This window comes from Aethina tumida, chromosome 5 (genome assembly GCF_024364675.1).
Source record: "Aethina tumida isolate Nest 87 chromosome 5, icAetTumi1.1, whole genome shotgun sequence".
In the NCBI taxonomy this organism is placed as follows: Eukaryota; Metazoa; Arthropoda; class Insecta; order Coleoptera; family Nitidulidae; genus Aethina; species Aethina tumida.
In genome coordinates this window covers 10,848,879-10,865,183 of record NC_065439.1, presented here as the reverse complement: position 1 = coordinate 10,865,183, position 16,305 = coordinate 10,848,879, and the positions used below count along the sequence as shown (strand labels likewise).

At 25.3% G+C, this 16,305-nt stretch overlaps 1 protein-coding gene across 2 annotated transcripts in view; it reads right to left on the bottom strand.

Annotated features, from left to right (window-relative positions):
• The window catches only part of LOC109598146 (fringe glycosyltransferase), a 35,015-nt gene extending 18,926 nt beyond the window's left edge, over positions 1–16,089 (bottom strand). The window contains exons 1-4 of one of the 2 annotated variants that reach the window (XM_020013988.2): positions 15,691–16,089; positions 13,289–13,501; positions 9,859–9,907; positions 4,805–4,907 (exon numbers count right to left, since the gene is read on the bottom strand). In XM_020013988.2, coding sequence (XP_019869547.2) covers positions 4,805–4,907; positions 9,859–9,907; positions 13,289–13,501; positions 15,691–16,074 — 749 coding nt within the window. In that variant the 5' untranslated portion in view covers positions 16,075–16,089. The remainder of the gene's footprint in view (positions 1–4,804; positions 4,908–9,858; positions 9,908–13,288; positions 13,502–15,690) is intronic. The other variant, XM_020013989.2, reaches the window with a different exon arrangement.
• Positions 16,090–16,305: the final 216 nt, after the last annotated feature.

The window sequence follows — 16,305 nt, the reverse complement described above, 5'->3', positions numbered from 1 at the left end:
TTTCAAATTTAATTATTTTTAATTGTTTAAGCTAATATTTTAAATTCTAGAAATTTTATCTTTTCAATTTTTTTTTTTTCAATTTTGTAATTTAAAATATTATTTATTTTTTAAATTTAATTATTTATTTTCAATTTCTTAGTACATATCTCAAATATTGTAAATTTTAATCAACAAATTTTTATGTAATGTTTTAAATTTTAAAAATTTGAGATAATAATTTAAATTTTTTAAATTTAATTATTATTTTTTATTAAAATTACTATTTTTAATTCCATAAATTTTATTTTTTTAATCTATTTTTACTTTTTTAAGTTTATTATTTTAAACTTTATAAATAACCTAATTTTATTTTCTCTAAATTTAAAATATTAATTTTAAATTTTATAGACTTAAGCAGATTATTGTGTGCCTTTTAAAAAATTTGCCAAATGTCAGTTTTCATAGATATTTCAGAAGCGGTTAAGAGTTGTAATTATTATATTTTTTTATTATTATTATTGTCTCTAACTGAACTGAACTGAAAATACTTCACTTTTGGCAACATCCAAAATTAACTAAATTGAAACATCATCCTTTTTAACAACAAATTCTTCTCTCGAATGAGTCAGTCACAAATACAGTCAGTATACAAATGGAATTTCTTTGCTTGATTGAATTGGGAGAAAATTGTTGTTGTGGAAAGAGTTTTTTCAACCTTTCATTAAAATGACTTCATATCTGCACGTTCGATTTTCGCTTTTAGCGAAATTGAACGTGTCGATAAATTGATAAACTGACTGCTGTTTCATCGCAAACCGCCGCCAAATAATTGAATAAATAGTAAAAGGAACAAGACAGGAAAATTGGAAATAGAATACACGTCCCAGAAATATTCAAAATTAATTCTTTCCAAACGTATGAACGAGAACAAAAGATATTAAATAAACGAGTCCGTCAAATAAATCCAGCGGTCGTCTAGTTATTATCCCCAATTTAATTTTACAGGCCGCAATTGCAACGTCCGGTTTACCATGTCATTTTTAGTCCGGACAACGTTTCCACTCGTTTAAGCCGTCTGACATTTGAATTTGGCCGCTTATTTTTATTTTTTGCTCCCCGAAGACAGAAGTATAACATGCACGAAATTCGTTGAGCGTCCGCCGCGATAAAAATGCAAAACGTCCGTCCGGAATCAAATCGATTATGCAGTCGGAAAAACCGTTTCATAAATATTAAAACATCGCCACCAGTTTCGACCGTTCGGGTCCGTGAATTGTTTTGAATTTACAATGGACACATTTCGTGCCGGTTCTCGCTCGCTTACAAATCCACACAAATTTATACAAATAACGACGACACGAAACAAAACCCGGCAACAATCAGAATAAACAATCTTTTAAATTTATTAAACTTCAAATTACATTAGAACTTCGATAACTTGAAACGTGATTTCACTAAAAGAGGTTTAACTTATCAGGGGTTATCATATAAACTATGGGATGAGTAGTTATATGTCATTCGAAACTACAAATGTGTAGGAATAAAAAAAGTATTACTAGGTATCGGAAAAAGTAATTTACGTTTTGGGCTCAAGATTTACTTACTTAAATTTTTACATTATGTTATTTTCCCCATCTTATAATTAAAATTTCAAAGAAAAAATTAATATTATTAATATATATGGTATGTGGTATAAGGTGTATGGTATATATGGTATATATGGTATATATGGTATATATGGTATATATGGTATATATGGTATATATGGTATATATGGTATATATGGTATATATGGTATATATGGTATATGGTATATGGTATTGGTATATGGTATATGGTATATGATACATGTATATGGTATATGGTATATGGTATATGGTATATGGTATATGGTATATGGTATATGGTATATGGTATATGGTATATGGTATATGTTATATGGTATATGGTATATGGTATATGGTATATGGTATATGGTATATGTTTGTGAATAAGTCGTTTTCTCATTGAAATTATATGGTTAAAATTTCGGACTTCTTATGTACTAAACACAGCTCCGAGTAGTTGATTTTTTTAATATTAAGTAATCTGAGTAATTTCAATAAGCGAATAGTTTTTTATTTGTGGGCCGAATTAGTCCATAAAGAGCCCGAAATTCTAATATAATTGTTATGGCGTTTTGCCAAAAAGTGTGGTGAAGCTTTTCTCATCTGATTCAAAATAAAGAAAATTGAGAAATTTGGTAATCGTTATTTCTCTCTTTGCACGCAAAACAAGATTTTATTATTAGTATTATTAAATAAGGTGAAAAATGGACGTGTTAAGGCTGATAAGCTTATGGTATAGAACTTAAAAAAGTCAAAATCCGAGAAAGACCTTGTGCACATTTAATTTTATATATTGAGTGTCTACTAAGAGACACCCATTACTCACAAAATAACCAAATTCATGAAATTCATGAAACTCTTACTTAAATGAATCAATAGAATGACTCTTCTTGAATATGGCATAGGAGACTCAAAGTAGGTTTCAAAATTGTTTCAAAATGTTAAATTTTTGAAGTTCTACCTTATCCACCACATAATTCACATATTTCTCTATGTGACGCTTATTAATTATTATTATTGTTCAACTTGTTATGTAATAAACAATTTCATTTTTAAGACGAGGTCTAAACTAATCCTTTTTTTTAAGTTCTAATAACCTAATATTTGCCTACCTGCCATGAATTTGTCTAATAATAATGTTATGTTATTTAAAAGTTAAATAAAGCTCTAAAATCGTGAAAAATATTTTCTCCATATCCTTAAGCAAGTTCTTAGGAGACAACATAACTCACTTTAATTTTTCTTTTGAACAATTAAAGGTACATATTTAATTATTTATCTTAAGAACATTTACTTCTGACTCAAGAGAATTTTGGGCTTTCTTCAGTCTGATATTGTTGTGTAAAATTTTGTCTTTACGATTGAGTTATATTAAAAATACAATGTTTTTGACTCAATTTTTTTTTCTTTTGGGTTTTCAGTCTACAAAGATAACTGCTTGTTATGTTTATAATAGATCAACCACTTAATCTCACTGAGATAATTGCTTTTAACTAGAGTAGGAAAGAGACTCATGAACATGTCGGGAGCCCAAAAATTTTAGTTTAGAACTGTATTCAGTATATAAGAAGCCCTAAATTAAAATTTAAATAAAAAATCGATTAGCAGCATAAAACTTACTTTTGAGCCAAAATTAACCTAAAAAGAGCTCGAAATTTTTGAACCAAGAACACTTCTGATTCAATAGATGTAATTGTTAAACTCAATGAGAGCCCGTAATTAGTGTAATATCAAAATTTTGGATTCGATAGATCGAATCCGTCATTGTGACGAAGTTTTAGGTGCAGCTTTACTCACGTAATTTCAAAAAAAAAATTGAACGACATTCATGTTATCGAATTTAGAGTTATCAAATAAAAATTTACGTAATTGTTACTGCTGATGCCACTGCCAAACAATTTAATTCGAAGCTCGACTGATTTTTTATAGGTGTGTCCGTAAACTGGGAACACATTCTTTAAGACAGCAAAATCTTTTGATTTACTTCATCCAGTGATCATGTTTATTATGTCCCGCAGGGAAATGTCTGAATAGATTTTAAATGCGGGCACATAAACCCTCCTCTTGTCAAATCTCTTCAAAAGATCTTTTCACTAAACAATTTTTCCCACGTGTGTATCGAATAACAAAATTATAAATAAACTTTCTTAAAGTAATAAGGCGAAAATCGATTAATGAACAACCAGAAACTGAAGATTTAATATCGCTCCTTTTTCGTCTTACTTTGTTGCGGTTGTTGTTGTTGTTTTGGATCCTGTACGTGCGGTTAAAGTCGATCATCCTGAGGCGTATCGTAAGTTCCAACCTAGATGTAAATTATAAGCTTACAACGTTGTGGAGTAATGAGTAAGTGTGCGTGTAATTATCGTAACGGATTCGAAACCGAAGGCGACAAAAATTACGAACCGGATCAATTTTTACATTGGTAAACTTAATATTAAATTAGGTTAATCCAATAACTCGTAAATTATTAAGGAAACGTTTCCTTTATTAACAGATCTATTTTTACATTGTAATTTAATATTAATAATAAATTATTACTTTTGACTCGGAAAGAAATGTATGTTTTTCAGTCAACTTTTTATCAGCATCCGTCTGACAGTGTTTTAACTAATTTAAAGGATCACAAACTGAAAACCACAACAACGTAGAAAAAGAAAACAGTTTTCGTTCCCTACCATTTAATTCCAATTCGTTTCTTGTGTTTAAAATTGAAAGCGTTTTACAGTCAAAAAAAAAAACTATGGGGGAACAAACACGTATAGAAGTGAAGAGAGAAGAACTGGCGGCGAATGTCTGTGTATAAATGACGCTGCCAGCACGAAACTCAGCCCCGTTAAATCTGTAATGGACGGTTATTTACAGCCGGAAGCTGCGTTTTATTTCTTTTAATTGCCTCTACGTACTTCTTCACTCTTGAAACTTAATTGCGAGCTGGTTTCACTTTCCATTATGTTTTATCGAATGCGATGATACGTTATCGATTGTACTTTTCGATTTGTCGACCAGCTCCTGAAGGATAATTAATTGTTGGAGAAGACAAGGTAGGAATAAGCCGCGTAAAAGTGATGTTTAATTAGTCGGTTGTTCAGCTGCATAAACACGGAGACAATGAGAACCAGGTCTTGAGCGTTTCAGGGTTCGGTTTTGTATTTTAAAGCGAACGTTCAAGTGTTTTCGCATTTCACTATTGTCAGAGGTAAAAATGTACTTACTTCTTATCCGTATCTATAAAGGTGTCGAATTCCACCGACATTTTACAACAAAGTGCCTTTCTGTTGTGAGATGAGGAACATTTGGTGTTGATCATGCGACCGTCTGCAACAAAAACACATTTTTATTCTTATCATAAATAGATAAATGTTTGTTTTATTCACGTAGGGATATACCACATGAATATATAATTAGAAATTTAAACAATATAAATAATTAAAAACTGTTATTGATGTTTATGAATGTTCATAAAGGTACTAACTTAAATTCTATCAATTTCGAGTTTCATCCATTTTTTTATAATATAATCATGATTTGAAAATGTAAAATGTGAAATATAAAATGTAAATGTAAAATGTAAAATGTAAAATGTAAAATGTAAAATGTAAAATGTAAAATGTAAAATGTAAAATGTAAAATGTAAAATGTAAAATGTAAAATGTAAAATGTAAAATGTAAAATGTAAAATGTAAAATGTAAAATGTAAAATGTAAAATGTAAAATGTAAAATGTAAAATGTAAAATGTAAAATGTAAAATGTAAAATGTAAAATGTAAAATGTAAAATGTAAAATGTAAAATGTAAAATGTAAAATGTAAAATGTAAAATGTAAAATGTAAAATATTATGTATTTTAATAAAAAATGTTTCAATATAAATTATTTGTTCTAATATCTGAAATACTTAAAAAAGGTAAAAGTTGAAATATAAAACTGTTTTGTTTTCACATTTACACTCAAAATTTGAATAGTTTCAAAATACAACTATTCATTTGAAATATCAAAGAAAATAGAACAACTTTTAATTAGAATAAATTATAATAATTAAAATAAAAAACAATTATTAGTTTACAAGTTTTAATAAAATTATATAAACGTAAAAAAAATAATTTTATTTTACACAGTTAATTATTTAAAGTCATTTTTAATAAAAAACATTTGAATTAAAAAAGAATTGTGCAGATTTTTTTTCATGCAAATTTATTTACAATTAGAAAAATAAAGCTATTTTTTCACTATTAATTAATTAAAACAGATACAATTCAATGTTTCTCTTTAAGATTAAATTAAAATTAAGTAAATGTGAAAATAAAAGTTCTTATATTATATTATTGTTCTATTTGAATGTTATTTTATTTTTATCCAAAATTTTTATGATTTAAAATGCACATATTTTAGTGGTGCATTTGAACAGATACAATTCAATGTTTCCTTTTAAGATTGTATTAAAATTAAGTAAATATGAAAACAAAAGTTTATAAATTATATTATATTATTGTCGTAATCTTATTTTATTTTCATCCAAAAATTTTATAATTTAAAATTTAATGCAATTTTAGAAGACAATGCGCATATTTAAGTGGTACATTAATTAAATTTGAATTAATTAATATTCCCAGAATTATTTTGAAAAAGAAAATTATTTAATTAAAAAAAAATTAATCAACTATAATAACAAAAAATGTAGCGTTATTTTCAATCAATATTAATTAATTCAAATGTAAACAGCTAAAAATGTTTGGATACATTTTATCAAAATTGTGTCAATGAGAAAACAAAAAAGTTAAAATATAGCTACATTTTTTCACTATTAATTAATTAAAACAGATACAATTCAATGTTTTCTTTTAAGATTAAAATTAAGTAAATGTGAAAACAAAAGTTCAAATATTATATTATTGTTCTATTTGAATATTATTTTATTTTGATCTAAAATTTTTATTATTTAAAATTTAATATGACTTTGAAACACAAAAACGAGTAAAACCTCGGATTCAGTAGGTATTAATTAATTAATTAATTAATTAATGTTGTATGTAAATACAAATTGTAACGAAGAAACATGTCATTAAAACCGCGTCGAATAAATACACGTAATGAAATCAATAAATCAAATAATTAACGTCGAACTCGTTCCATTTCATCTAATCAGAAACGGAAATTAATTGAACGGTACAAACTCTTGACACACGAGATACTTTTACGAACTAGTTTCCTGCATACGGAATATAATTTACTGCATCGGAAATTTCTTCATATGCATAATGAACCAGACACCTGTCGTTCAATTTATACATATTTTCTGAATCTGATACGCCTACTTCAATTACGCACGACCGATGACTGTTTCGGGTCATTGTCATTGTCACAATACAAACAACAACAATTATGAGCGTTTTAAACTAACATTCGTTTCAAAAGGAATTATTAACGAACTTAAATAAACGGGGAATGTGAAATTTACATGGCCAATCCGACGCCGATAAAACGATAATAAATAATGCATGGCGTTGTCCGGACACAAACACCGACGACCGCTAAGAATCCGACCCGCAGAACGAACGAACCGTGCAAACACACCTGCGAACCCTGAAAATCGAGCAGGGCAAGAGGAAAGTCGCAGGATGTGCGACGTACCGTGCAGCAGAAACAACGGCAGGAAACGGATTATCAGTCGATCTGCAGGAAAATTTCTTAGCCGAGGCTTTCGATCTCCTCACGATCAGCGTTAATTGCGGCTGCACTTTTTACAATTTTGCGATATTATTTAATAGAGAAACACCTGTTGGATCATCATCTATTGTTGATTCGACAATGATTTAAGTTTGCTAAGTGTTCTCACATGTAACAATGTAGAAAGTGTTTTATTGGTAACAATGATACGAAATTGTTGAAAAATTAATAATCAAATTTTTTCACATCGTCCATTGTCGATGGTTTTAAAAAACTGAGGCACTGCCTACTCAGTTTACATTGTAAGTTATATAGTCGTAAGAAACGACACATAAGATAAATCTATAAATTGTGGAGTAAGATATACAAATCTAGTATATAAAAAATTCAAATAATTTATTTTTTTAAAAAATTTGAATTTACATATGTATTTTCAAGTAAATATTAAATATTTTTGATTTAATCTAATTTCAAAATTTAAAATTAATATAATTAATTTTAAACTTTAATAAATTTAAATATTAAAATTCAAAATTTTAAAATTTAAAATTAATAGATTTAAATTAAATAATTTCAAAATTTAATAACTTAAATTTTAAAATTTAAAAATTCAAAATTTAAAATTTAATAAATTTAAATTTTTTAAATTATAGAAATTCTTCAGCTAAAATGATATTTTTAAAATATAATTTTAAAATTGTATAGGTAAACAAATGCTTAATTTTAAAATGATCAAAACAGTAAGTTTATTTTATTATTAATTTGGAAATGTATATTGACTATTTTTAAATATACCATACAATTTCAATTATATATTTCCAAAAATAATTTTAATTGTACATTTTCAAATATAATTTAAAAAAAAATGAAAAAAATATTATTGTTTAAAATGATTTAAAACATTGGTGTTCTTAAAATTATTACTAATTATTATTAAATATTTTTAATAAAATAAGTGTAAATTGTACATTTTTATATATAATTAAAAATAAAATTAACTTTAATTAAAAATATTAAATCGAAATCGAATAATAAATATAAATTGTACATTTTCAAATATAATTTACAAAAATATGAAAAAATATTATAGTTGTAGTAAAATGTATATTAATTATTTTTAAGAAAAGTATAAAAGTATATTTTCCAAATTTAATTTTAATTAAAAATATTAAATCGATAATAATTTTTCAGTTTAAATTTATTTAAAATATTGGTGTTAATACTTCTTTCGTTTAAAATGTTTTAAAATATAATGCTCCTAAAATTATTAATAATTGTTATTAAATATTTTTAAGAAAATAAATGTAAATTGTACATTTTCAGATATAATTTTTAAAATTAATTTAAAAAAAATTGTGGAAGTGTTTAAAATTATTTGAACCTGAGAGTTTCAAATGAATATTAATTTGAAAATCTATATTAACTATTTTTAAGAAAACTACAAAAATATAAATTCCAAATTTAATTTTAATCAAAAATATTAAATCGATAATTTTTTGCTTAAATGATTTAAAACATGTTCTTAAAATTATTACTAACTTTTATTAAATATTAAATAAAGAAAATAAGTGTAAAATGTAAATTCTTATATATAATTTTATATTAAATATTAAATAATAATAATTTAATTTTTATTAAAAATATAAAATCGTTAATAATCTTTCAGTTTAAAATGATTTAAACCTACGAATTTCAAATAAATATTATTATAATTTGAATTAACTATTTTTAAATAAACTATAAAAGTATAATTTTCAAATTTAACTTCAAATAAAAATAATAAATCGATAATAATTCTTCTATAATATAATTATTTAAAATATAATATATTATATTATATATAAAAAAAATTATTTAATTACGAAAATAAATGTAAATTGTACATTTTTATATATAATTAAAAAAAAATTAAATTAAAAATATTTAATCGATAATAATTTTTCACTTTAAAATGAGTTTAACCTCAAATTTTCAAGTAAATATTAAATTATTCTACAGTTTTTTAGTTGTAATTTATAAATGTATATGATCTATTTTCAAGAATATTAAAATATAAATTTTAAATTTTCTTGATTAATTCTAAATAAATAGAATAAATTTATAAACTTTTTTCAATTTTAAATGATTTAAACTATAAATTATTTTATAAATATTAATTTGTAAATAAATATTAACTATTTAAAAAAAAATAAAGGATAAAATATAAACTTTCCTGATACAATTCTAAATATATTCATAAAAATTTCACAGGTTAAAATTATTTAATCTGCAACAATTCTTAAAAATTAATTAAAATTATATTAGAATATGTAGAAAACAAAATATAATTTATTGTTACCCATATTTACTACATAGTGTTTAAAAAAACAGAAGTGCAGATTATCTATGCAGACTGTAGCATAATTAAAGTGCAATAAATATTTCACTTAGTCAATTAAAAATGTATTTCAGTTCACATAGGAAGAAACTTAAAGAATAGATTATATTTTAACCAAGTTAATTAAGTAAAAAAAACATCGGTACAATGTAGATACATTCGAGTAACTTTTGGTGAACCCTAATAATTAAATTATCGAACATAAAGAATGCAGAATTAATACTCACGTGTTTTTTGTTGAAACTCTGGATCATCCGAATCGGTGAAAAACCACGTCTGAAATATAAAAAAGGGCGAGAATTATTAAACGAGCCATTGACAACGAAAATTAACACTCTCTTTGTGCATAAAATTAAAGCAATCAACCGACGAAGTTTTAATTAAGACGACCAATTTAATAACAAAAGAGTGTGGGATTTCAAGAAAGAAATAAAAAATTAGTCATCCTTTCAAAGTTTTAACCTTTTGTTTGAACTCATTTAAATTATTAATTACGATCGTTTGTGTTCACTGTTATTTTTACCATTTCGTGTCTCACAATTTATTTGATTTTAGGAAATATTCGAGACATTTAGGGTCAATTATTCGGCTTTTCGGGGTGAACGTTGAACGAGGCTGGCGCAGACATAGTTGGGGTAAATATTTTCGTGTTGGGACAGGTTAAAGTTGCGCAAAGGGTCCGTAGAGATGCAAACAAACGATTAGGAATCCGAAACGCCAAAATTATCCGAACGGCGCGACCAAATGTTTACACACTGATTAAGCACATTTGCTTACACATTAAATGTGTGTTTGTCAAACAATTTTTAATTCAAATGGCACTCGAACAAACTCCGTTCGATTTTCCACCGAAATACGATTGTTTTAAAATAAACAAGCGGTTGTGCATATTAAAAGTATCAATTAAGTAACTTGAGAGTCGATTCAGGAACGAGAAGCTATAAAGAGCCGAAACGTGATGCGGATAAAAAAACGGGACTGGAAACATGTGTGGCTTTTAAAAATTGGGGGAACGTCGTGATGTGTTCTTCATCACTTCCATGCATGTTCTGGTACTGTTCTACTGTTAAAATAATATGGGAAAAGTCAAAGTGGAGCCGCACAATCAATGTCTATCTGAAATCCAGGCGTTTAACTCGTTTGAAAAATTATTAGTGTCTATTTTATGAAGTATGTTACCATAAAATTTGCTAGCAAACAGTTGAAACTATCTATAAAATTAAAATTAAATATTATATTTTCTTAGGTGTAATAATAATTTTATTGTTGGTTAGTAACGAACCACTCACTGTCTTTATATCTAATGTTATTATTAAAACAGTTTATTATATTCTCTTTTCTTCTTTTATAACAATAAATTGTATTTATTAGTTTCATGAATCAGAAATTGCTTGTAACAAACACAAAACAAAAACAGTGTGAGAGCGGAAGTTTCCCACCCACAAATTTTCGATTCGAAATAGTAATTGTACAATTACAAAAGGTACAAAAGAAAGGGGAACAAAAGTGAGCTGGTCACGTGTCGAACGTGGGAACTGGTCGTCCCTTTTTTACGCAGGGGGATGATTGGGATAAAGTGCGACCGAAAGTCGAAATGTTACTCCCACGGGATGATGATACGAGGGAATTAATAAATCACAACCAAATCTATCACTATTATGAAAGTAATCTTTTGTTTTAAATATGTAATTGTAATTTTAATTTCTTATACATTTATTAAATTTATTTAAAATTTCTGGAAAATATACTATGTGTAATTTTCTAAAAATAGTTAATATATATTTCCAAATTAATATTTTTAAGAAAATTTATGGATTAAATCATTTTAAACTGAATAATTTTTATATATTTGTATAAAATTATATTTGGAAAATGTACAATTTATACTTTTATTTTTTATTTTTGTAATATTTACTATACATTTTCAAATTAATATTTATTTTAAAATGTAGAATGTAGAAATGAGAATTAAATAATTTTATTCAGAATTATATTCAGAAAATGTACAATTTATACTTTTTTTAAATAGATAATATACAATTGAAAATTAATATTTCTAAGAAAATTTATAGTTTAAGCCATTTTCATCTTCAATTAATAATTTATTTAAAATTTTTGAAAAATATACTATGCGTACTTTAATATTTTAAAAATAATTAATATATATTCTCAAATTAATATTTTAAAGAAAATTTATGGTTTAAATTTTATAGTTATATATATTATTTATGAATTTATATAGAATTATATCTGGAAAATGTACAATGCTTTTTTTTTTAATGTACTTTTTCAAATTATATTTATTTGAAAATATATAATTTTACAGTGAAGATATTATATAAATTTGTTCAGAATTATATTCAGAAAATGTACAATTTATACTTTCTTTTTAAATATTTATAATATACTTTTGAAAATTAATATTCCTAAGAAAATTTATAGTTTAAATCATTTTCAGCATCAATTAATAATTCAGAAAAAAAAATATTTAAATATAACATTTTAATTTTTATTTATCTTATAGTTTATTTAATTTTTATTTATTTTATTATCGTCGAAAAGTCGATGTAATTTTTAATTAGATTTTCATTAATTTTTTGTTTATAACCAACATTAGGGATTTCTTAACATTTTTCTATCTTTGTTACTGAAAAATATAACTTAATATGCCAAAAGCAAATAAACGATTCTAATGTAATCGAAAACTATTTTCGTTAGTTGGGCCCACTTCACTTAGACAGGCTCCCTTTATTTAAAGAAATTAAAATATAAATTTTTCGGATATAATTCTATATAATTTATAAAAATTATTCAGATAAAAATAATGGCGATCATAAATTTAAAATATTAATTACTAATTTTAAGAAAATTAAAATGTAAATCGTACATTTTCAAAATTCTAAAATAAATAAATAAATATATAAAGATGCCTCAGTGTAAAATAATTTAAACCATTAATTTTTATATAAACATAACCATTTTTAAGAAAAGTGACGCATAAAATGATGATTTAAACCATATTTTTTTTAATTATTATAGTACTACCGGATATGACACTATTACGAAACTGAAACTGAAGGAATAATTTAGTAGTTTTATTGACCTTAGAAAGATAAAAAACACAATCGATTATTTATCAGCATATAAAATGACAGAAATTAGTTTTTTTCTGGTATATCCCGGTAATAAATTCGGTAATTTCGGTCTTGATAATCCGTTGATTGCACATTTCCGGCACAATTAGCGGCAATAAAGGCGAATTAAACCAGTGGTCTAAACAATTATGGTAAAATTATGCGCCGAATTTCAGCTGTTACACAATAAATAACCAAACTTGAAACTTGTTAAGAAAAAAACGACTTAATTATGGCCGCCCATAAAACTGGTAATAACATAATTGTGAAGAGAACTAGTTTTTAAAGTACCAGGAGCAAAACGTTAAAACAACACGCGACAGTTTGGATAGAAAACAATATCCTCTGCGTTTTACTTTTTTCTACCTGTGTTTGATAAAATATTTGTCTCTTTTAGAGCAGGTGGTAAAATTGGAAAACGTCAAAAGTCGTGGGAAACGCTCGAGATTAATCTTATCAATATTCAACAACAGTACGGCATTAAATGTTTGTTGTTTGCTCAATGAGTGGTGTGATAACTTGCCTGATTCTTAGCGAGTTGGAACCAAGTTTTCAAAATGATCGGCAGACGATGCGCGTGATAATACTTGGTAGTTTTCACCGAGATGAAAACGTCGTTTAAAGTGGTGGAGGGCGGTTTCGTGGTTGCTGTGGCCGAGGAAATTTCGCTAGTGAAACCCGTTTCTTGGGCCAAATTTCTGTCGATGTGGCGCTTCTCTTGAATCACAACATTATTCTGAAACAAACACAAAATTAATTTAGATAAATTACCAACATATTTGTTAACTAGTTTTGTACAGAGATATTGATGAAACTCACTTTAAAATGCAACAAAAGTTGAGGAGAAAAAAGGAGTTAATTAAAACGCAGATTGATTAATAGAAATATGTCGAGTATGCCTTTAACAATGTTGTTTTCCTGTCACGGAATCGGATTTTGACGCAGCATCGCAAGATTTCGTCCCGTGATTAAAAATACCAACCCGAAATTCCTACTAAATACTTCGTTCGTTTTGTGTCAACACAGAATCGAGGGCTACCGGTCACAAAACACCACACACATTCAACGCGTTACACTTAAATTTTCATTTTAAATAGAACAATTTTTGTAAATTTAGTTAGAATTGTTTCTGGAAACTTTATATTTCCTTAAAAACTAATATGCACAATATCAAAAAAATCTTGTTAAAGTTGACTTAAGAATTTATTTTATGCTTACAAATATTAATTCCTTAAATATATTATAAAAAAATAAATTATTCTTTGAAAAATGGAAATTAATATAATAATATGAGATTCTAGAAAAATTCATAGAATATTAAAAATGGTCTTAGAACAAAACAATTTGTATAAAAAAAGAGATTCATGTTCATGTTAAGTCAAATTCATGTTTATAATTTAAAATTTTATTAGCTACAGCTTTATATTTTTGAAAAAATATAAAGCTTTACATTCTTAACTGAAAATTTTAAATGAATGTAGAAATGAGAATTAAATAAATTTATCCAGAATTAGAATCAGAAAATGAATAATTTATATATTTTTTAAATAGTTATATACAATTGAAAATTAATATTTCTAAGAAAATTTATAGTTTAAATCATCAATTAATAATTTAGAAAAAAATATTGTTTAAAACATTTTATCTTACATTTAACATTTATCTTATTTAATTTTTATTTATTGTATTATAATTTATTAAATTTATTTAAATTTCATGAAAATTAAGTATACTTTAATTTTCTAAAAATAGTTAATATACATTTCCAAATTAATATTTTAACAAAATATGGTTTAAATATTAAATTTTAATCTGAGTGATATTTATAAATTTTTATATAGGGAAAATGTACAATTTACTTTTTATTTTTTAGTAATATTTAATATTCCTTTTCAACTTAATATATATTTGAAAATATAAGTTTATATCGTTTTAAGTTGAAAAATTTACGGTTTAAACCATTTTAATTTTTTATACATTATTCAGAATTATATCTAGAAAGTATATAATTTATACCTTAATTTTCTTAAAAATAGTTAATATTTATTTTAAAATATTATTTAAAAAATAATTATTATTTATAAGTTTATATAGAATTAATATCTGGAAAATGTACAGTTTATACTTTTATTTTTTAAAAAAATAAAATATCATTTTAAACTAAAAAAATTTAGATATATATTTAGAATTATACTTGATGGATATATAAATTATACTTTAACTTAATAAAAAACTAATACATTATGACATTTATAAATCAATTTAAACCAAGGAATTTTTGTAGTTTTATTTAGAATTATATCTAGAATATTTTCAATTTATACTTCAAATTTTCTTAAAAATCATTTTAATCTAAAAAAATTATGAATATATTTAGAAATATATCTGAAAAATATATAAATTATAATTTAACTTTCTTAAACACGTATATTTTCAAATTAATACATTATAACATTTATAAATCAATTTAATTCAAAGAATTTTTGTAGTTTTATTTTTAGTTATCTAGAATATTTTTTATTTAATAAAAAAATATGAATATATTTAGAAATATATCTGAAAAATTTATAAATTATACTTTAACTCTCTTAAAAATATATATTTTCAAATTAATACATTATATATATATATATATATATATATATATACATTTATGAATTAATTTAATTCAAAGAATTTTTGTAGAATTATATCTAGAATATTTTCAATTTGCGATTCAAATTTTCTTAAAAATCATTATTATAAATTGTAATAACGATAATTTTAAGAAAATATCATTGTCAACGATCAGAAATATTTTTATTATTCAAATGAGCGTTAGTTGTTGGGAAATGAAACCGACAAGAAGCATTACAATTTGCACAGCAAAACAATTAAAAATCAAGTTAGATATTAGATCGATCGTTGAAATCGAATAAAGCTCACCTGTTGGCGCGTTCCGATCGCGATCCGACCACGCGACAACGCCTGGTACAGGAACACGGTCGTATACACAGCCAGAACACCAGCGATGCACGTCTGCACCAGCCGTCTGCGTCCGCAGCCCATCTTCATCACCTTACCGCCCTCATTGTCCCACTTGTCCTCTTTCCACATCCAAACACAATCACAACCAATGTCAAAAATCAGTCGGGAAAGGTCCAAACGGCATGACAACCCCACGAAACTGCCGTGAAACGGATCAAAACGAGACGCGTGTTTATTTTTACGAGAGCACAGCTGAGTACGGACGGTCGACTGATGTGAGGCGAGTGGATAAACGGGCACGTTGGGTTCGACGTCCCCACCACTTATACCACGGTAATCCATTTGGTTGGAACCTTTTGCGAGGTGTTTTGGTGGTGGTTTTTACGGAAATTCGGGTATAAATTCACTTTTGTTTTTCCTCCGATTTAATTCGGCGCTCGTTCTCTCATTCGTCTGGAATTAATGCGTTTGACCAATGAAATTCGTTCAAGGTGATTGTGTCTTTTTAATCTTTCGAGTGTTTATAATTAATTTTTAAGTCAACATTATGCCCATTAAGTAAAATTTATACTA